This window comes from Mus caroli, unplaced genomic scaffold (assembly GCF_978045245.1).
Source record: "Mus caroli unplaced genomic scaffold, Mus_caroli_1 scaffold_2, whole genome shotgun sequence".
NCBI lineage: Eukaryota > Metazoa > Chordata > Mammalia > Rodentia > Muridae > Mus > Mus caroli.
Window position 1 is genome coordinate 155400461 of NW_028227257.1, and position 22791 is coordinate 155423251.

The following is a 22791-nucleotide window of genomic DNA, read 5'->3' on the forward strand; positions in this document are numbered from 1 at the left end:
ATTACAAGGCTGACTGATGCCCACTTCTCTGAGCAGACAGGGAAAGAACTTTCAAACTCTCGAGGTCCCTCTGGGGTAGTAGGTATCATGAAGGGAGCTCGTCTCCACCCTCCAAGCTGTGGTCAACGGTGAGGAGAGAAGACTTCAGAATGCTATGTATGTACTGCTCCTCTCCAGCAGAGCACAGGCTCTTAGATGGACAGGAGGCAAAGGTCGAGGGCATCCACACTCCTCCCAGGCCTCAACTTCCCTCTGCAACCATCTGTCCATCAGACAGAAGGTGCAGGTTCACACCCCTGCTGAGCGTCAGAAGGCAGGGAGGAAAAATCCAGGAGGCTATCACTTTACAAGGTTTGCTTTGTTTGACAGCAGTTATGGGTTGAGGGGGCACACAGGCCTGACCCCCCGTGTTCCGTTTGACCATGTGAGGAGACCCACGGCAGTGCTGGTGGTCCTGGGGGACCAGCCAGGAGAGCTCAGCCGGAACCACTGGCTTCGAGGCTTTGTGTTCATTTCGCCTTCGGCCCCTTCTCGATAGGCTTCCCGATGTCCTTCCCCCGGAGCTTGAGGCCTGAAACGAGCCAGCGAGATGCTGACCACTCTGCCGCTTCCTGCACCCACCCAACCTCCCTGCTCAGCTTGAGCCTTCCATCACCACTGTCCACTCCTCACGGGGCCTCCACACATACACACAAGGCTGCTTTCACATCTGACCTCAGAGTGTGGGCCAAGCATCTCAGAAAGGGTTGAGGGCCAGGCTGAGCACGGTGGCTCACGCCAGCAATCCCAGAGCTCAGGAGACTGAGGTAGGAAGGCTGATGTGAGTCTGAAGCCAGCCTGAGCTACAGTGAGTCTCTATATAAAAAAAATCTAAGCCAGACGTGGTGGCGCACGCCTTTAATCCCAGCACATAGGAGACAGAGGCAGGCAGATCTCCATGAGCTTGAGACCAGTCTGTCTACATAGTTGAGTTCCAGGACAGCCAAAAAGTAGGTAAGTATATAACAACAACAATAATAATAATAAGCCTAAAAAGATGAGAAGACAAACATCTTGTAATCTTGTCCCAGATCTGCAACACTGCATTAGACCTCCATGGAGGGGCACACAGAAGTAAGCACCCTAGGTATCCTGAGAGCAGCGTGCTCTGGCTGGACGCTAGCTTCAGAAGACCCCAAGACACCATTTGCTTAGGGTTCTGGAGTCCCATCAACCATCAAACCCTTAGGAGGGACTCTGGTGGTATGGCCTCAAGAGGACGAGGGCCTGCCATCTCAGCCCTCACCACCCCTTACAGAAGGGCAATGCTTTGCCCAAACCTGCTAGGGAAGACACTCACCGATGGCTCTCTCAATTTTGCCCAAAACCTGGTTATTCGGAATGGCCCGTCCACTTTCATAGTCTGCGATGACTTGCGGCTTCTCATTGATTTTCTGAAGAAAAGATGCACCTTAGCCATACTAACTCAATGAGATGGGCTGCAGAAGCCAGGGGAGGTGCCCACAGGCAACCACCTTTGGGGTCTTTGGTAGCCCCATACAGACAGGTCTTGTGCAAGAGAGAGCTTCTCTGACCTGGCTTTCCCAGAGGATTTGGGGAGTGCTAGGGTAAGGTCCCAAAGCTACCATGCAGTGAGCCCACCTTCCCTATCCTGTCTAGTCACCTGTCACCTGTGCCCGCACCACAGCTGCCAAAGCCTCACCGTGGCCAGGTCCTTCTGGGTCAGGCCTTTGCTCTGCCGGCCCCGCTGGATCACTTTGCCCACCTCCAGGGTCACCCTGTCGTGATGCAGCTCCTCTGTCTCCCGGTCTAGCTTGGCTGTGTTTTTAGTGATGGAATGCTGCTTGTTCTGGCCAGCAGCCCCTGGAGGCAATGTGAGCAGAACAGAGCAATGATGGCTTGCAATCAGCACAGGGGAAAGATTTCAAATAGAAACCAGACTGACAGGCCAGGTCCAGTGGACTTCCCAGACCTCAGAGCCCTGAATCTGAATCTTCCCAGAGTGGTAGGAAGAAGGTAACAGTCCCCACTGACTTCACGCCACACAGAGCTGTGACAACAAGTCAAGAATATTTCCTGGCTGTCCAGTCTCTGCTCCTGACAGGTCCTCAGGGTACCACCCCAGGGCATCAGACCATATCATCAGACAAGCAATTCCCAGCACACCCTTGCTTTGCAAGTAGAAACTTGAGTACCTACATTTCTTGGATGTCTCCACATCTTCTCCTCGTCGCTGAGCCGCTAAGATGGCCTAGAAAACCAAAAAGTGGTTTTCAATCAAAATGAGCCTTGGGGGAGCACGGAGCACAATTTAAGCAGCTGTTTATGGATCATGTGGTGCTAACTCTACAAGCCTGCCACCCAATGCTAGGTAAAGCCAACCAAACTCACCGTAAGAGTGTCCCCTGCCTGGCTCTGGTTTTTACTTCCCGTGTTTTTGGCAAACACATGGTCATCTTTAGTTCAGACACATACCTGGGAATTTCCAGGTAATAAACAATTCATAATTTTAAAATGTGTGTATTTTCTGAAAAGCGTGATGCGATTTCATACTGTGCCCACTGTTTCACCTGAGACAGTGTCTAGTGTCTGTCCTCTGTCCAGTGCTGTCTCAGCAGTGTATGCTACCTGCCTCTTACTCATCCATCTGTCAACCTTTTTGGATCCCAGATAACTGCCAAGGCACCAAAACAGACTTTACGTTCGAGAAATCATGATGGAGGAGCCTGATGCTACATAATAAAGGCTTGGTGATTCGCATGGCTTCAGAATATCACTGAGATCATGTACCACTTCATACCATCCCTAAAAGAAGGGTGCATATAGGACCCCAGGAAACCACACTGGCACAACTCCTATTATAGGGTACTGTTACAGCTGTTCTTTTCAACCATTACTTATGACTGGCTTACATGAGTATTTGTCTGCATACAGCACCCATAGAGCCAGAAGCGGGTGTTGAGGTCCACCAGACCTGGAGTTACTGGCAGGTGTGAACTGCCATGTTGATGCTGGTACCTGACCTTGAGTCTGCAAGAACAGCAAGTATTCTTCACCACAGAGCCAACTCTCCAACCCTTATTACTATTTCTTACTGTGCCTAATTTATGAACTTCTTCATGGGTGGGTATATATGAGTAGGAAAACACACACTACATACAGGATCCAGCACAACTCAGTTTCAGGCATCGACTGAGCAGCCTCAGAATGTGTCCCCAAAGAAATAGGGGTACACTGTATACAAATATCTAGATAACATGCATTGAACTACTGCTGAAAGAACCAACTCACTTTTACACTAAGACAGGTGTGAGCTGGGTATGGTGGCACAGGACTGTGATCCTAGCCCTCAGAGGGCTGATTCAAGCCTTCTTAGTACTAGATACACTAGACCCAGAATTCAATATCGGAGCACGCGCACACACGCACACACAGTACAGGCGATCAGGTTCTTTATTGGAAACAGAGCTAGTTCTCTTCCAAACTCTGCTTCAAAGCAGAAAGGTGTGGAATGCTGCCCTGGCTTCCTTGGCCAGTACGGTTCCTAACGAGAGATGACACACCCCACAGTAGTCTCAGTAGTCTCCCTGGAAGCAGGACCACTAACGATGATGCCTGGGCCACAGTAACTGAGTATTAACATCCTGCTTCAGAGGAGTGGCACGTGAGCGTCTCTGTGTAATATGCTCAGACTTTCTACACACTTAAGGATGATTCCAAGTTCTCCTGAAAAGAGGACTGTGGACTTGGCTTTGACTATGGCAAATAACTCCAGCTCTGGTCAGGGAACCACAGCATCCAGGGCTCAGGGACACAGAGTACACCTATGGAGTGGACATCAGACCAGTGTCTCACACAGCCCTCTTTATACGCTGACATCGCCTGAGTGGAAGCCACCAGTGATGCCAGCACAGGCTGATACAAGGTAAGGGCAAAACCTTCAGGCAGGACTGCCCCTACCCTGGTTCCCAAGTTTCCTGCGCCTAATGCCCACGTTGCCCACCCCACATTTAGTGACCAGCCAGGTTCTCTGACCCACACTTGCACCTGTTCTGAACCCTGTTTCCATCTCCATCCAGGTCCCCACCCAGGCCTGTCCCAGTCCAGAGCCCAGGCCACATTCCCATCCCCCTGCTCCGACCTTTGCCCCAGCCTCGCGCAGGTCAGCTGCCCTCTACCCCAGTCTTTTCCCGTACTCCATCTCCAAGGAATACCTGTTGTACCCCAAGGTCCCCACCCTCGAAAGGTCCGTTCGGGTCCCCACCCACTGCCGGATTCCCCGACTCGGCCCAGCGACCGCAGAGCGCCGTGCGGCCCTGCAGCTTCCCGCCGCCCCCCGCTGGCTGAGCACCTGCTTAGACTTGGCCTGTGCGGCCGTGGGGCCCTTCTTGCGCAGCACCGTCACGGTGTCCCAGTCACTCTCGGCCATGGCGCGGCGGGGGCAGCGGTCCGTCCGGCGGCTCTGGCAGCTGCTCGAGACCCGGCGCGGCGACGCGACGTCCCTTCGTCGCCTCCCCGCTTCCGGCGCCAGAGCCTCGGTCCCGCCCCTGGTTCCCATTGGCCGGTGGTTCCAGGAGCCGGCACTTCCCGAGCTCTGCGGCCAATCCGCACCCGGCTAGTCTAGGGACCCGCGGGGGCTGCCCGCGGGCGGCGCGTGGAGGGCGACGCCTGATCGCCGCCACGGTTCCAGTCCCTGTGGCTGCGCAGAGCGGAGCGCCAGGGGTGGGAAGTGTGTGGGGACTGAAGGGAGCGGAGAGTGAGGGACCCTAAAGGAGAGAAGAGCGGAGAGGACATGGAGAGCAGATGGGAGGACCGAAGAAGAGAGTGGAGGATCCCGAGAAAAAAAGTGCAGAAGAGAGGAGAACCTTAGTAAAGAGTGGGGACCCGGAAGAGAGCTGGGGCGGAGAGGGAACACAGGTATCTGCGAGGGGAGTGTGGCACGGAGAAGGGGACCCTGGAGACCTACACGCACGCCATGCTAGCACAGGTGCCGTACAAGTGGGATCCTACTGATCCCAGCCGGTCTCCACCACCTTTTACTTCTGGAGAACCTGGGCCAGCGTCCCCCACACCAGTGGGTATACACCTGTCTCCCAGGCCACGCCCTAGGAGACCCCAGGATAGAATAGAGTTAGATAGAATCCAGGTTCTCTTGTGCTTGTAGCTTAGCATTATACCAGCACTTTGAAGTTCCTTTGGAGGTGCGCTCTGGGAGAGAAACAGCAGTTGGCAAATTTTGTGGGGCCAGAAACATGTGAACCATTGATGGCTTCTTTGGAATACATTGAAACAAAATTACTTTAAAAATAAACTCAGCCGCGAGGTGGTGGCACACGTCTTTAATCCCAGCATTCAGAAGGCAGAGGCAGAAGAATCTTTGGGTACGAGGTCAGCCTAGTCTACCAAACGAGCTCCAGGACAGCCAAGGGTACATAGAGAAACTATGTCTCAAAAAACAAACAAAAACACCCTATAAATACAAAAATACACACACACAAAAGGAGCCTGGAGAGATTCTCTCTCCAGGAACTGCTCTTCCAGAGGTCCTGAGGGTCCTGAGGTCCCAGAAACCACTTGGTGGTTCTTGACATCTGTATTGGAATACTATGCCTTCTGATGTGTCTGAAGACAGCTACCGTGTACTCATATACATTAAATTAATAATAATAATAATAATAATAATAATAAAGTAAATTACTTCTGCAACACCAGTATTTGCCAGGTGGAGATATGAGGATCAGAAGGTCAAGGTTATCTTTAGCTACAAAGCAAGTTTGAGACCTTCCAGGGCTACATGAAACCCTGCTTGGGGAGGAAAACAAAATGATTATAGAGGGGCATAGTGGCTAAGAGCATTTGCTGCTCTTGCAGAGGAGCTGAGAACAACAGGGTGTAACTCTTAACTCCAGTGGCATTGATTCCCTCTTCTGGCCTCTCAGGGCACTAGGCACACAGTTGGTGTACAGACACATCTAAAGGCAAAATGCCCATACACTTAAAACAAGATGGAATACACACCACACACACACATACATGGTGGTGGTGGTTTGTTTGTTTAAAGGCTCACTGTGTGGACTGGCCAGTCTGGAACTCATAAAGATCTGCCTGCTTCTACCTCCTGACTAGTGGGATTAAAAGCATGCACCTTCACTCTGGATACCAAAAAATAAAATAAAATAAAAAATTTTTTAAATCACACTTTAATTTTTTTTAATTAAAAAATGGGGTGACGGCTTTGCAGTAAAAAGCACCGACTGCTCTTCCAGAAGACTTGAGTTTAATTCCCAGCACCTACAAGGTGGCTCCCAGCCATCTATAATTCACCTCAGGGGCTCAGATGCCTTCTGGCCTCCACAGATGTGGAACACATGCTGTGCATAGATTTACATGCAGACCAAATAGCCATAAATAGAAAATAAAAGGTTTAAAATCTGTGGGGGTTTTGTTTTGTTTTGTTTTGTTTTGAGACAGGGTCTCAGTATGTAACTTTTGCTGGCTTGAATTTGATATGTAGTCCAGGCTGGCCTAAAAGATCACAGGGAGCCACCTGCCTCTGCCTCCCGAGGGCTGGAATTAAAGGTGTGCACCACCACTCCTGGCTAAAAAATTTTAAAATAAATCTTAACAGTAAGTTACAGAAATACAGTTTTTTTTTCCCCTCCTGATGTGCATTTGTTTTCAATTTGGGGAGGGATGGTGTGTGTGGAAGTCAGAGGACAAGGTGGCACACACCTTTAATTTCTGCACTTGGGAAGCAGAGGCAGGTGGATCTCTCAGAGTCCCAGGTCAGCCAGAGATACACAGTGAGATCCTGTCTCAAAAAAAAAAAGTGGTGATAATATAAAATTGTATATTTATATAAAGTATATGCATATAAATATATATTCTATACATAGCATATAAGTATAAATTATATACTACATACTTATATAATTTATACTTATATAAATGATAAATATATATTTATAAATATAAAATTTATGAAGCCATATAAACTGTGTGCCTCTCTCTGCTTTTGCTTACTGTCTTCAGCTGTGTTCTCTGCCCTCTCATGAGCTTGGCAGAATTCTTTCCTAAGAGGATAACTCAGACATTTTCCAAGGGTTCATCCAGGTTTCTCCATCCTGAGAAAATTCAAGACATCTCACTGATGAGCTCAGTGGTAACAGGCACTACAGGGCTGACCCTGAGACAAGAGTTCTGATAAATACAATTGCGTCCGTGAATGGTAAAGGATCTTTTGGCTGCTCATTATGGAGCTCAGTCTGGCCTGGAACTCAGCTCCTTTCTCAGCCCCCTGGAAACCCAGGTGAGTGGCTGGCTGGTAGGAGTGTTTCTTTTCTTTTCTTTTAAATGTTGTATTTATTTTGTGTGTGCATCCATGTGTGGGTGGAGGGCTTCCCAGGAGTAGTGAGACACACTTGAGAGGACAACTTCTGAGAATCAGTCTTCTTCTGCCATGTGGGTCATGGAGAAAGGCCTCAGGTCGGCAGGCTGGGCAGCGAGTGCTTTGGCCCTCAGAACCACCTCAACAGCCTGAGCGTTTTAACTCTACTCAGATGGGGCTTGCGGGAGGGATCAATTCTTTTTCATTTTTGTACCTTGAATGATTGTTTGGAAAAGACTCCTGGTGAGTTCTGCATCTTTTGAAACTGTCTCTGCAAAGTGGTATTCTGAAGTGCTGCACTGGTACCCCCATCATCCCAGTGGGGACAGAGCTTGATCTTAGGGATGATAAGGACACAACTGAGAAGCTGAAGGACAAGAAGCTGATTCCCATCACCTACCCGCAGGAGCTAGCCATGGCAAAGAGATCTGTGCTGTCAAATACCTTCATCACTGTCATCACTCACACAATGAGGCCTCCAGCCAGTGTTTGGATGAAGCTATCCTAGGGGTTGTGGTAAATGTCTGAGCCCCTTGTTCTTGGCCCTGTCCTTGAACCTTTTTACCAATGCCCTGTTCAAAAACATCAGAGCCTTTGCATTTGATGTTAAGTTTGTTACAGATTTTTTTTTTTTTTTTTTTTTTTTTTTGGTTTTTCGAGACAGGGTTTCTCTGTGTAGCCCTGGCTGTCCTGGAACTCACTTTGTAGACCAGGCTGGCCTCAAACTCAGAAATCCGCCTGCCTCTGCCTCCCAAGTGCTGGGATTAAAGGCCTGCGCCACCACACCCGACTCAGATTAATTTTTTTTACAAAGCCATTTTGAACTAATGAACCAGTCAATAATTTTAAGGTTCTGTCTTAAATGTAACAATTCCAATTTACAGTCTATTAAAGTTCAGCTGTAAAATGAAAACAAATAAACAAAGCAACAACAACAGAGGAAAAGACTCCCCACTGCTGATCTCTTCCCCTTCACTTCCAGGTGACTTAAGAATCCAAGCACTGGGGCTGGTTAGATGGCTCAGTGGGTAAGAGCACTTCCGAAGGTCCGGAGTTCAAATCCCAGTAACCACATGGTGGCTCACAACCATCCACAACGAGATCTGACTCCCTCTTCTGGAGTGTCTGAAGACAGCTACAGTGTAATTACATATAATAAATAAATAAATCTTTAAAAAAAAATCCAAGCACTGAGCCGGGCGTGGTGGTGCACGCCTTTAATCCCAGCACTCGGGAGGTAGAGGCAGGCGGATTTCTGAGTTCGAGGCCAGTCTGGCCTACAAAGTGAGTTCCAGGACAGCCAGGGCTACACAGAGAAACCCTGTCTTAGAAAAAAAAAAAAAAAAAGAAGAAGAAAGAAAGAAAGAAAAGCAATATTCCTGACTGTAAATCACCTTAACCCATCCCTCTTAGCTGTGGACGATAAATTCAATAATCACACCAAATGACTTCACCCCACAAAGTGAACTGAGAAAAGAGCCTAGGTAATTTGATTCTGCAGATTTTCTTGTGGTGTTCTTGGCCTCTCTGACTCCTTCAAACTGTAAGTGTGAGGAGGATGGAGGATGAGAGAACTGCAATCACTAGAAGGAGCCTCTCTGGGACAAGATAGAAACCCAGGGCAATGAAAACTCCTAGGAATCTAAGAGGGTGACCCTAGATAAGACCCCTAGCAACAGGGGACATGGACCTGAAATGGCTATCTCTTCTAATGGCAAGACTTCTGATAGAGGAATGGGATTACCAACTCAACCACAAAACCTTCCACCCACAATTTTTCCTGCCACCAAGAGGTGCAGATATAAAGAGGGAGCAAAAGCGGGGCGTGGTGGCGCACGCCTTTAATCTCAGCACTCGGGAGGCAGAGGCAGGCGGATTTCTGAGTTCGAGGCCAGCGTGGTCTACAAAGTGAGTTCCAGGACAGCCAGGGATATACAGAGAAACCCTGTCTCGAAAAACCAAAAAAAAAAAAGAGGGAGCAGAAATTGAGGGTATGGCCAACTAATGACTGGCCCAGCCTGAGACCCATGCCATGAGAGGGAGCCCACCCCGATACTGTTAGTGATATTCTGCTATACAGCAGACAGGAGCCTAGCATAGCTGTCACCTGAGGCTTTCCCCAGCAGCTGATAGAAACAGAGGCAAGGATCCACAGCCAAACATTAAGCAGAGTTCAGGGAATCTTGTGGAATAGGAAGGTCTATATCCTGACCCACAGACAGCAAGGAAAGACTGTGCGCCACATTAGGGAAAGCTTGAGCATTTATGAGGCCTCAAAGTCCACCCACACAGTAACATACCTCCTCCAGCCAGACTACACCTCCTAATAGTGCCACTCCCTATAGACCAAGCATTCAAACATGAGTCTATGGGGGCCATACCTATTCAAACCACCATATCAAACCAACCAACCAAAACAAGACACCCAAAACCTGGAAAAAAAGAAACCAGACTATACTGTTATTTCAAAACTCGGTTAAGTGCTAGGCAGTGGTTGGCAGAGGCCTTTAATCCCAGCACTCAGGAAGCAGAGACAGGTGGATCCCTTGTGAGTTTGAGGTCAGCCTGGCCTACTGATAGTTTCAGGACCAGCAAAGCTACACAAAGAAACTCCATTTGGAAAAAACAAAAACAAACCAAAGCAGAAATACTGATCTGTTTGGTTTCAATTTCACGCTTATCTTGCTTTCCTGTGTAGCTCAAGCCCCGGCGCTTGCCTGCCTCCTGAGTTCTGGGACGACATGCAAACACTGCCATGCACTGCCATGCACTGCCATGCTTGGAGGAATGAATGTTTAACCCACCATAAAGTTTATAAAGGTGCAGACGAGGTACAACGATGGTGATGGAGCTGTGCTTCTCCACCAGCCAACTGTGAGCCCCTGCCAGATGCAGAAAGTGCCATGAGAAGGAGAGGCTACAGAGAGGGTCCTGCTAGCTGGACGAATTTGTCAGGATGGCCTAACACCTCAGGAAGCAGAAGACTGTCCAAGTTCCAGGGCCAGGGCCAGAGGCTCCATTTTGGCCTGTTCTTTGGCCCAGGGCATAATGGCTGAAAGAATGATAGTGCTCTGTTTTCCCGGAGACATATAGAGGTGCCTACTCTCTCCAAGTAAGGGACCAACAACAGCCCAAAGTACAAGTCTACTGCAGTCCAGCTTGGCAAACCAATGAGTTTATTGGATATTTACAAAGCATGGATAAGTGGTTACTGAGAGGAGCAAATCTCAAGACATCTGTAAAAGCCGGGGAGTGGTGGCTCACGCCTCTAATCCCAGCACTTGGGAGGCAGAGGTGGGTGGATTTCTGAGTTCGAGGCCAGCCTGGTTTACAAAGTGAGTTCCATGACAACCAGGACTACACAGAGAAATACTGTCTCGAAAAACAAAAACAAACAAACAAACAAAACATCTGTAAGAGTCTCACCTCAAGCCGGGCGTGGTGGCGCATGCCTTTAATCCCAGCACTCGGGAGGCAGAGGCAGGCGGATTTCTGAGTTCGAGGCCAGCCTGGTCTACAAAGTGAGTTCCAGGACAGCCAGGGCTACACAGAGAAACCCTGTCTCGAATAACCAAAAAAAAAAAAAAAAAAAGAGTCTCACCTCAGCACAGATATTGACTTCCTTATGGCTGTATAGATGGAGTCTCCCTTTCAGCAAGCCTTCCACCTCATATACTCTAGCACTTCCTGAGAACAAAGACTATGAATATTTGAGACAGAATTGCACACATCTGGCAGGGGGTTGAAGGCAGGAGGGACTGAGATCGCAGGCCCTTTCTTCTTTGAGGGTGTATCTTGAGGATCACCTGTGAATAGTCACAGCTACTTCTGAAGCTGGTGGTAAAGGCTGATATGCTTGGAGGACCTATGGAGAATATGGTATGGAGGGGCAGGGACACCCAGCTGTGACAGGAGCTGTAGACAGGAGACCCTGGGACCTCTTCTGTGTTGAGTTACAGCTGTGAGTCACCACAGGCATCTCAGACATGTGGATGAATGGCCTTGGGACTCCAGTTGCTGGGTCTGAGTGTGTGGAGAACCGGTGTAGGTGGGTGGATCACTGTGAGCCTGCCCTGTGACATCCCAGTCACCTGTCTGATGCCAAGATTCTGCCCATTCAGTGCTCTCACTCCACTTTCCTCTCTGGCCAACAGGTGGCATACTTGCTGTTTTCTGGGAAGTTTAGGAAGACCTATGCTCTCTCTGCCCATCATCTGACAGCCAGCCAGATTGAAGGATGGATGTCACTGGGCCCTGGACCACATGAGCCACAGTTCATAAATGCTCCCATTACATCTTGTACAGATGATGGGTCTGTGGTCGTGAGAACTCAGGATCACCAGGAAAGACAGCAGATTCACCCGGAGGCTCTAAAACCTGAAGGCAAATGCAGCAAGGGTGGTAGTGCTTGATGCAAAGGCTTTGAGGCCAGGCTGGGCCTTTCTCTCTGCCTCGGGTTGGTGGCATGTGTGCTGAAGATGTGACACATTGAAGCAGGTTGGAACCAAGTGAGCTGCCAGAGCGTGCTGGGGTGGGCTATGATGACTGGACAGGACAAGTGTGTACAGTAACATGTATGTGGAGGTCAGAGTACAACCTTGGGTGTCGCTCCTCACCTTACACCTGGAGACAGGGTCTCTTGTTTGACACTGCTAACTTAGGCTGGGCTAGCTGGTTTGTAAGCATCCAGTAATTCTCATCTCTGCTTCCCGTCTTGCATAAGGCACACTGGGACTACAGCGGTAAACAACCGCATCTGGCATTACACAGGTCCTGGGGGGCTGAACTCAGGCCCTCCCACTTGCACGGCAAGCATCTTACCCACTAAGCCATACAGAGCTCATCACTTACCCTGCATTCCTGTGCCTCCAGAGACTCCCTCATTCCTGCTGCCAGGACACTGGTCTAAAAGTACTCACTATGAAGTGAACATCACTGCCTGATGAACCCCTATAATGGCCCCCAAGGAGCCATCCAGAAAGGCCCTCAAGTCTCCTGTATTCCCCAGGCAGTTGCATGAGTGCAGACGATTTGCGAGTTAATATTGGCATGGGCCGTTCTGGAAAGCTCTAGTCAGCTGACTGCAGAGTAAGTGTGGAAACTGTCTTCTCTCAGAAGCAAGCATGGGGGCTGGCCTTTAGATGCCTGAGGAAAGGGAACACAAGAGTAAACTCTTAAGGTGAGTGGACATGGCACCTCTGGGACTGCTATCAACACCAGAGGAGCATCCTCTGTGCGGGATACTGTGAGGGACCATGTCAGCCTTTCTGTCTCCTGTCCCTTGCACAAACTGGGCTCTGTCCCAAAAGGCAGACTATCTGAAGTGAGGCGAGGGATTCTAAAGGGACAGCTCAACCTGGAGGTCCGAGGGAGCAATCAGAACCAGGTACCCCAGTGCACAAGCCACACCAAAGAGGCAAGAACGGCAAAGAGAAAGACAGCAGGGAACCGCATTGCCCAAAGGGTCACAGTTTGCTTTGAGAAGCCTTCAGACAGGAGTGGGAGGAGGGTCGCGCTGGAAGCTGACTCCTCAGAACCAGTGGGAAGCTACCTAGTGTCCTGGTCTTGGCCAAGTCAAGGCAGCTGGTGTCCAATACATCGGCTTTGATTTATAGTCAAGCCCACAGGCCCTCAGCTCACAACATTGTGACCCATGACAGCAGCTTTCTCTTTAGTACCCTGGCACCTGGGTACAGTCACATGGTCCAGGTCCTGCTGTCAGTGGTTCTTGGCTGACGCTAGTTCTCAGGGAGTAAGCAGGTGCCGTGTGGGTCCTCCTGAGTCTGCCCAAGGGACACCCCAACCTCTGCCTCACCCTCAGTGGCTGTCTTGCTGAGTAACTTTTGCTTTCTTTTTAGCAGGAAGAAACCCACATGGGAATCCCCTGAGTTGTCCAACAATCACAGTGACTCACCCATTTCCCAGCCAGTGAGTGAAATGATTCCCCAGGATGTCAAACAATTCTGTACTGGTGGGTGGGGCAGTGAGAGCACCTCCCATCTCTTGATCTGGTCTAATTCTGGTACACACTCTACAGACCAGCCCCTCTCATCCCCTCCCCCAAAGAGTGCACATAAAAATCTCCAAGTAGAAAAGTCTAAAGTGACATTTTTGTGGCAGCAGGTGTTGTACTGGTAGGCTATGGTTAAGGTTGATATGACAATGACAGTCTCTGGCTCTGTTGCCTTTAAGGTCTGTGGGCACAGTTGCCGATGAGATCTTTGGTGGATGTGGGTGAGGGAAGGTCTGGAGCATGGAGCACACCTGCATTTTGCCCCGAGGGAGCAGATGCTCTCAGCGAATGAGCTTACATTTAGGCTAGGCTGTTAGCTTCTCAGGCTCCTCGGGGCCCTCAGGAAACATCTCTTCCCACTGGTAAAGAAGGCTCCACAGGTGTGGACTCACTATCGTGAATAAGCCCCAAAGGCTCCAGGAAGCTACTTGACCCAGCAGTTGCCTGAACTTCAGCAGAAGAGGACAACTTTGCTGTCCTATGGGTGGGATTCCTGATTCAGTTAGGGGAATTCCAACTTCTACAGGAGCAAGGGTGTGCAGTCAATGTGGTTGGATCAGCAGTGCCTGCTGCAAGCAGCTTTTGTCCCAGAACCGTTTTCATAGCTGCAGGATCTCACTTGGACTCCCTCAGCTCCCAGAATCCTTGCAATCTTCATTAAACTGCTACCAGAGTTATTAGGGTCAGAGCCTGTTTTGGCATCCTGAACAAGCCCTGCTCAATCATTTGTCCTCAATAAGCTAATCAGAGGGGAACTTTACCAGTGAAAAGCAGAAAAGATCTATTCAATGTATCCATATTAGAAAGAAAAACAAAGAGATTCAATGACACAGCCTTCGCCATATCTACCTTCCAGCTCCTGGATGAAGTAATTAACTTCAAGTAGAGGCTGGAGGTGTGCATCACTAAGTAGCCTGGGTCAAGGTGTGGTCCTGTCCATCACTGACCCATCATTGTCTGAGCTCGGCTAGCCTGCAAGATGGCCTGAAGTTGCACATCTCTTCCCAGGAGACAAGTTTCTTCCTTGGTTGGCCCCAGGCTTCAGCCTTTTTTCTCCTTCTGAGACTCCTGGAGAATAATTAAATTTCCTGGGGTACATTGTTTCAAGAGTCTGGTTGCCAAAGAGAAGAGCATAAGTGTCTCTTAAAGTCAGTTACAGAATGAATGCAGGCAAGAGACAGAGGGTAGAGTGTGGAGGGAGGTGTCCATCCTTCCACACTGTGATATGACAGCTACAAATGTTGGGATGCTATCCTGGGATACATGCTGTGGATTGGACACCCCTGATGGTGAGCTCTAAATACTTTATGTGTATATACATATGTGTGTGGTGTTGTTTATATGTAATATATATATATATTTTTTTTTTTTTTGCCTTTTTGCAGGAAGAGCTCTCAGAGTTCTGAGAGAAGTTTGGTTTGGTTCCCAGCTCACAAGAGCCTCTAACTTTTTTTTTTTTTTTTAAGATTTATTTATTTATTTTATGAGTACACTGTAGCTGCCTTCAGACACACATCAGAAGAGGGCATTGGATCCCATTACAGATGGTTGTGAGCCATCATGTAGTTGCTGGGAATTGAACTCAGGACCTCTGGAAGAGCAGTCGGTACTCTTAGCCACTAAACCATCTCTCCAGCCCCGAGCCTATAACTTTTGCTCTAAGGAATAGAGATGGCCTCTTTGTATGGAATCCCTGGATACTTCACTCATGTGCACAGACATACATACTTATAATTTTTTAAAAAGATTTATTTATTATATGTAAACTCACTGTAGCTATCTTCAGACACTCCAGAAGAGGGTGCCAGATCTCGTTACAGATGGTTGTGAGCCACCATGTGGTTGCTAGGATTTGAACTCGGGACCTTCGGAAGAGCAGTCGGGTGCTCTTACCCACTGAGCCATCTCACCAGCCCCTTCAAACTTTTTAAAAAACCTTTTTATTGGTTCATTGTGCATTTCACATCATGCACCCCCATCCCATCCATCTCCCCCTCCTCTTGTACCTGCCTTTCATCCTTGCAACCTCTCCCACAACAGATGGAAAAAAAAATCTCGTCGCGGAAGCTGTAGTATTACAGTTTGTTCCACAGTATACCCTTTTGTCCACACTTCTTTGTTCGCAAATATTCATTGCAATGTTAACTCTTTTAAACTTTTAAAATTACATTTATTCGTCTATTTGTGTGTGTGATTAAATAATGCATAAACCCCTGCTCTCTTTCCACGATGTGGGCCCAGGGCTCGAACTCGAGTTACATTTGGTGGCAAGTGACTGACGTCCACGAAGAGAGAGGCTCAAGGCAGCTTCCTCAACAACCTTGCTAGGAACCGGAGAAACCAGCTTAGCCCCCACCCCCTGCGCCACTCTGACTAATCACCGCTCTCTGCGGTTCCGTGCTCGTTCCTGGTAGGTTCCTGCTTCCGTCTGTCAGAGGGCAGAGTCAAGGCGGCCTATTTGACAAATCGACGCCCGCTGCTGCTCCCTGTGAGCTCCTGGTAGGCGCGTACGTCTGTCCGTCAGACGGGGCGGGCCGCGGCAGCGGGGGTGTTTCCCGGCGAGCGCTGAGTTCCGGGCGCGCGAAGACCGTTGGGTGAGGCGGCGCGGATCTAAGCCGGGGGTCTACTCTCAGCGGCGGCCGGGCTGGGGTCAGGCGCGGGGTGGGAGTGGCGGTTGGGGGTCAGATGCGGGGCCGCCGCCGTCTGGGTGAGGTGGGTGGGTAGACTTTGCAGAGCGGCGGAGCCGGAAACTGAAAGTCGCGGGAGGGGGGCCGGAAAAGTTCGCGACGTCCGCAGCGGTGCGTGGCTGCGCGCCTACCGCCGTGGCTCGGGGTCACAGCTGTACGGTCCCTGCCCCAGATCTCGGTCTGGGATCGCGCCTGAGGGACCCACGAGCCCCACTTGTCCTTACTGGTCTTGAGCGAATACCTGGTCTCCCAGGCCACTTTTACAGCTCACCTCCCACCCACTTATGCTTTTTGGATTGTGCAGTCAAATTTGGTCTGCCAAATTTGCGTCGCCTTTTCTGATTCTGACACCGGGCTACACAAATCACGGACACCACCTCCCCCATAAGGCCTCTTCCCTCTTGGTGGTTTACCTTCCCTGTCCTCCTCTATTTTTTTCAGATCTCACCTTTCTGCCCCTCAGAACCTCTGTTTCTCTGGAAACAATCTTGCTTTTTGTAAAGCAGTCTGGCCTCGAACTACTGAGTGCTGGGATTAAAGGGCCTGCGCCACCACCGCCCTGGAAACTATGTTGATGGAATAGATGCATATGTGTCAGGGTATGGAGACTGATCCCAGGGCCCTTCACCTCCTGACGCCTGCCTAATGGAGGTTGGACCTAGTGTATATTCCACATGATGGACTTGAGGCCCTAAGTAGGTGGAAAGGACATGAGATTGATTAGAACTCAAAGGCGTACTCCCGGCGGGCCCCAAAATCGGAGAAACAAACTTACAGCTCCTTGGACACAATGCAAGGTCATTATTGTCTTGTGTGCAACTCACTAGCTTGGAAGTCATCTGTTCCTGGCTACCAGTCCCCCAGAGAAGTCACAATTGACCTTGCCACCACGGCCCCTCCCTGCCTGTGTAACTGACTGAGAAAGGTGGTATTTAGTGACCCAAAGTTAACTGTTATCAGGTGGAGACCCCAAGGAATCCCAAATTGATGTTTAAGTCTTTTAAAAATTAACTTTATTGCCGAATTCTTAATGACGGATTTATAAATACTTGAGTTTTAAAAGCTGAAGGGTTGTTCTTTATCAAGCCTTGTGTGTACAACTGGAAGGCTGAGTGCTGTCAGCAGTTGTGTCTCTGGTCTGAACTGGTGGCTTGTTGTCTGCCTAGCAGGTCTGTGAGGTGTTTATCTGTTGGCTGTTTTTTTCCCCTGGGACCCTCTAGTCTGTACCTAACCTGACTATTCTCTGACGATACAGGCTGCCTGGAACCCTGTTCCTCTTCTCCTGTTTGCCAGTCACCATGGGTGCCTCAGGAGTATCTCCACTATCTCCACACACCTGAGCAAGGGCCATGTGCATTCATAACCTAGTCTCACTGGCTCCTGGGCTGCAGCACACTGAGCACTTCCAGTCAGAGCTCTCTGGGAATCCCTGCTGTGGTTCCTCCTGCACCCGTGAAGTAGCAGCAGGCTGGACTGCACAAAGGACATGGCAGCAGCCAACTTGGAGAAAACCTTCTTCCAAGAAGGAAGTGTTTCCTGCTGTCCTCTCACTACTGGTTTCTGAGAGTTGGTTTGGGGTTTCCTTCTTGACAGTGGGGTGCCAGGCCTCCACTTCCCATGTGGTTGCTACATGGATTGTCAGTGTAGCTTGGCAGGTGGGTTTCATGGGGTGGGAGCTTTTGCAGGCATGGACAGGATGACCTGGAGATAAAAGAAAAATCTAGAAAGAGTTGTCCATAGATCCTCCAGATTATGCCAAGGATGGGCTGTGCGGCTTCCAGGCTTATGCTGAACATCTGTCCCTGTGTACTGGCCTTGCCCCCTTTACACAGAGGGTTGGAGACAGCTTGGATGCCACACTGGACATCCATCTCATAATTGTAGTGTGCTCGCCCTGTTCGGGTCCATAGAGGAGGAGACACGGTGGCTGCTGCATCTAGGATCTGGGACCCAGGTGGGCAGTGGAGTTGGTATTTGGGGCAGGTTGTAATTTGGGTGGATGGTTCAGAACTGGAAATTTGAGCTAAAGAAAGTCAATGATTTGGAACCTGGACATAGTCTCAGGGTTGCCGTGCTCAATTAGAGCACAGGGCATGGGTTGTGAGAGGAGGTGAGTTTGTGACAGGCTGGACAGTTGTGTTGCACAAACGGATTCTGTGCTGTGTACCTACTATCACTTTATGCCATTACCAGCTGGGCCATCTAGTTATTGATGTGGCTGCAGCCGTCAGTAAAGGGTCCAGGAGGGGAGAGCTATAGAAGCTGGCATTCCTCCTTCCTCTCGCTAGCTCTGCACTCCTTGCCTTCTGACGGCCAGTACCTGGGCTTATGTTGGGCATGGTACAAACCTGTAAGAACTGATGGGAGCCAGGGATAGGGAAGACAGGTGGGGTTGGGCAGCTGTAGCTTTAATGACCAGAGCTGGGAAGCCATTGAGGTTCTGAGCTGAGTTGGCCCAGACTTCATGCTGTGGTAAAGGTCCCTCTGACTCCCAGGAGGCCACAGTGGCAGCAGAGAAGCTATGCAGTCAGGGCTGGAGCTGTCCATTCGTTGTGTTTGAGTGTTGAGGTTCTAACAGCCCTGGTGCTACACACACACACACACACACACACACACACACGAGGGAGAGGGAGAGATTTGAATTCCAAATCTGTTATTGCTAGGCATGTGAGATTGAAGCAGAAGAGATTGCTTAGGGGCATATCTGGGAGGATAGACATGGAGTTTAAAGCCCTACTGTGTGTTGTGGCCTTTTTCTTTCCTTTTTTTCTTTTTTTTTTTTAATTTTTAATATTTTTATTACATATTTTCCTCAGTTACATTCTTTTTTTTTTTTTTTTTTTTTTAAATATTTATTTATTTATTTATTATATGTAAGTACACTGTAGCTGTCCCCAGAAACTCCAGAAGAGGGAGTCAGATCTCGTTACGGATGGTTGTGAGCCACCATGTGGTTGCTGGGATTTGAACTCCTGACCTTCGGAAGAGCAGTCGGGTGCTCTTACCCACTGAGCCATCTCTCCAGCCCCCCTCAGTTACATTCTTTTTTTTATTTATTTCATTTTATTTCATCTGTACATTGTAGCTGTACAGATGGTTGTGAGTCTTCATGTGGTTGTTGGGAATTGAATTTTTAGGACCTCTGCTCACTCTGGTCAATGCTACTCGCTCAGTCCCTGCTCACTCCAGCCCAAAGATTTATTTTATTATTATTATTTTTGTTTTTTTTTGGTTAAGGACTGCTTTATTGGTAGCAGTTAATAGACATCAATAAATATTGATCCCCAAAGAAGAACTCAGTTACTCATCAGATTCCTGGTCCATCGAGCGTTGATGAAACTGAACCATGTGAAGACTGGGATGACGACGTCAGTTCTGCTTCTTGGGAAATGCAGCCATAGCTAACAGATAGATGGCATAGGCTGTGCCACCAACTAACTGTCAGAGCCACTGTGGCTCTGTAGAGGAGGGCATCAGATGGACTGGCATCCCATTGTCCTCCTGAAACAGCTTTTGTTTCTCTGGAACTTAGTTTTCACAATGCCTTCGTGAAGTGGTGCTGATGGCCCTCTGGGCAATCTGACGAACGGCCAGCAGACTCCACAACATCTTGGTTGTTGCCCACCAACCGCGACTACTGAACGCCAAAAATCCTACTTTTTTTTTTATCATACATAAGTACACTGTAGCTGTCTTCAGACACCCCAGAAGAGGGCATCAGATCTCATTAGTTGTGAGCCACCGTGTGGTTGCTGGGATTTGAACTCGGGACCTTCAGAAGAGCAGTCAGTGCTCTTACCCACTGAGCCATCTCGCCAGCCCTGTGGCCTTTTTAAAATTAAGGTTTACTGAAAGTTATTTTTTATATTTTGTGTTTGTTTGCATGATCACCACGTGAGTGCAATGTCTGCAGAGGCAGCATGAGGACATTGGGTGGGTCCCCTGAAACTGGAGTTAAACAGGTGGATTGTTACCTACCATTGTGAGTGCTGGGAACCAAATCCTGGTCGTCTGGAAGAGCAGGGAGCACTCTTAGCTGCTGAGCCATCTCTCTAGCCCTACACTTTCTGTTACTTAAATTAATTTGCTCTTTTACAGTTGTGTATGTAAACGCCTTCCAATTACTGGTGCCCCCCCCCCCAGGTCAGTGTTCCATATAAAACCTATCCTGCATTCAAGTCTTGCTAGAGTTCTTTTGTGCCAGCTGGGGGCTTTGGCATGGGGTCTCACTGAGCTGCTCCGGACACCTGTAAGCTCCTTGGCTCTAGTGAATTTCATCTCACAAAGCAGATATAAATGTGATGCCACCAAAGAGAAAGGGACAGAGGTCTGCCCTCCTAACCAGGGCTAGTCACCGTCTTGGGCACTTAGAGTAGATGTAAGTTATACATATTCTCTATGAGCTAGGATGCAGGATTATGATTGGCTGTGGGGTGTGCCAGCTGTGTCCTGCAGGTGACAGACAATACAGCCTTGTCTTGGTGCTGTCACCACTGTGCAGGTCCCCTTCGGGAGTCTCAGCCTTAGACAGGGATGAGTGCCTTTGTAAAGGGTACCAACATGAGTGTGTAGGGGTCACTGTGCTGCTGTTGAGTGGTTCCCAGGGGTGAACAGGGAGAGAGGACAAGTTCGTGGTGCAGAAGTCATGTGTACTTGTCTTAGATCTCAAGGCTTTCTGCTTGTGCTCGCCAGTAAGTTCCCCCATTTTCAGGGAACAGATGAATTTTCTTCTTTGAGACACACAGAACAGTTTCATGTGAGCTCTGCAGGCTGCTGGGCTCTGTTCAGGTTAGGACTCTGGCTTCTGGACTCAACACCCTCAGTCAAAGGTTGGTTCACAGAAACCAGCAGGAAAGGCAGAAACAAGACACTAGTTCTGAGCATCTGAAAAACATGTGGTGAATGAAAAGAAGGTGGCAGGTGACAGCTGTCCTTAGTGCATTGTGAATGGTGTGGGATTGTTTTAATATGTGTCATCAGAATCAAAGTACGCTTGAAGGAGTAGTAAGCTACTTGTAAGAGTTCTTTATGATGAATGGTGCTTTGAAAGGCCATGCTGGTGTTTATTCAATCATGGCCTGTTGGTGCTTGGGTCTCTGAGCACCTGAGAAGGAGGGCCTAGGGCTGGAGTGTTTGAGAGCAAAAGGAAGCAGTGGGGTCAAGGTCAGGGGTCAGGGTACAGTCAGTGTAGCAGTTGTGTAGTTGGTGTTGTTCTGAATGTGGCTCGACGCTGTGGGCAATGATGTTTAGGTGTGCAGAACAGAGAGCAGGGTGTCCGTCAGAGGAGGCAGGATTGCAAGGGTTGGGCACAGAGAGGACTCAGAACCTGTGGGCTTGATAGGTCCCTAGGGTGTGGGGAATTGCAGGCTGGTCTCCAGTTGAGCTGAGGTCTGAACCCTGATGGTCATAATTCACCTACATGACACAGTAGGCGTTCCCTCATGCTCTTGGAACTCTGGCCCCTGCCTAAGGTACCACCTCCCACAGCCCCACAAGAGAAGCATGGTCAGTAGTTACATAAGCAGTGGCCCAAGCTGCTGACCTTCAGGCTAAACTCCTCCCCAGTTACCTAGCAACAGTGAAGACCATTAAAAGGGCTGTTCAGCCCCCACCTCACTCTCTTACCCTCTTATTCCTTTGTCCTCTCACCTCTCACTTCTCTTTCCTCTTCCCTTTCTGTTTTCTTCTTTCCTTTCCTCTCTTTCTCTCTCTCTCTCTCTAGCCTTCTCTCTCTCTCTCTCTCTCTCCCTCTCCCTCTCCCTCTCTCTCTCTCTCTCTCCCTCTCTCCCCTCTCTTTTTCTACCTTCTCTCTTTCTCCATGCATTTCTATAATAAAGCTCTTAAACCATAGAGGGTCTCTGCTCCATCAAGACCCGCCGCACACTCTGGTCATTGTTGGGAACTTCTTCCCCTAACCCTCTCTCCTACAACCCTGGGGCTTTAGCAAGGTAGCTCCGGGGTTCCTGATTGGGGGCTGCCCCTTTTCCACCACCCCCCCCCCCCCTTGCCATGGGTCAGGCATGCTCACCTGGGGCCAAGTAGAAAAGTGTCCCGCTGCTCTGCCTGTGTCCACCTGCCCAGAGCACAGGAACTCTGGCCGAATGTTAGGCCCCTTTCCTCCCCACTTTTCCCCAGAGACCCCCTTTATTTTTGTTCCCAACACTAGGGCAGGGAGGAGGGAGGTCCAGCCTTGGCTGACTTGCCAGTCATTTTTGCAGGCCAGTAGACCTAGAGCCAAGTGACTCACTGTGGCAGCAGACCCACAGTCTGATTTTCCACACCATAGCTTTCCACCAGTGGTTTGCTGGACAAGGCCTTGTTCATGTCAGGGTGTGAATGCCCCAAGGCTTTGAGGGACATGAAGACAGCAGGTCAGTGGGGCCAACAAGGTTTGAAGGACAGCAAGGCTCTGTCCAGCAATTGTGCAGGCATGAGGCGGCCATTGCTGCTGTCGTCCTAGAGCCGGGCGATTGCCTCTGGCACTAAGTGTGGGAATGGTTCTGGAAGGTGATTCGTTAACTGAATGAAATGTGACTGGGGTTTTGCTGGGAAGAGGACTCTGGGCTGCTGCTGCTCATGACCTCCCTGCCTTCAGCACACCTCAGATACCAGACACTTTACAATCTATATCTCAGGACATATAACCCACCTCTTCCTTAAGCTCAGCTGAGACTGAACCCCTACTTCAGAGCTAAGACCTTGGG

At 49.4% G+C, this 22791-nt stretch overlaps 2 protein-coding genes and 1 pseudogene across 8 annotated transcripts in view; 1 reads left to right on the forward strand and 2 right to left on the reverse strand.

Annotated features, from left to right (window-relative positions):
• Window positions 1–339: 339 nt before the first annotated feature.
• On the reverse strand, window positions 340–4558 carry Edf1 (endothelial differentiation related factor 1). The gene is made up of 5 exons (XM_021154852.3): window positions 4352–4558; window positions 2200–2251; window positions 1703–1863; window positions 1340–1433; window positions 340–571 (listed from the first exon to the last, which is right to left on the reverse strand). Exons 1-5 carry the CDS (start codon window positions 4556–4558, stop codon window positions 510–512), a joined length of 576 nt encoding a protein of 191 aa, XP_021010511.2. The 3' UTR covers window positions 340–509.
• Window positions 4559–13245: 8687 nt separating this feature from the next.
• Traf2 (TNF receptor associated factor 2) overlaps window positions 13246–22791 on the forward strand; it is a 30944-nt gene continuing 21398 nt past the window's right edge. For 2 of the 7 annotated variants that reach the window (XM_021156435.3, XM_021156438.3), the window contains exon 1: window positions 15912–15994. The gene's annotated coding sequence lies outside the window, so the exon portion shown is untranslated. Of the gene's footprint in view, window positions 13316–15911; window positions 15995–16028; window positions 16050–16143; window positions 16885–17342; window positions 17743–17778; window positions 18042–22791 lie in introns of those variants that run through there. The other 5 variants (XM_085835102.1, XM_085835101.1, XM_029474232.2 and 2 more) reach the window with 5 other exon arrangements.
• LOC110289987 (cytochrome c oxidase subunit 7A2, mitochondrial pseudogene) lies at window positions 19389–19696 on the reverse strand (annotated as a pseudogene).

Bases quoted from the DNA above. Each gene is read 5' to 3' on its own strand.
- Edf1 (XM_021154852.3), bottom strand. From the start codon at position 4,558: ATGGGAACCAGGGGCGGGACCGAGGCTCTGGCGCCGGAAGCGGGGAGG. The intron at 2,252-4,351 runs GTGCTCAGCCAG...TTGGTTTTCTAG, and splicing joins CACAGGCCAAGTCTAAGCAG to GCCATCTTAGCGGCTCAGCG. The intron at 572-1,339 runs GTGAGTGTCTTC...GGCTCGTTTCAG, and splicing joins CAAAATTGAGAGAGCCATCG to GCCTCAAGCTCCGGGGGAAG.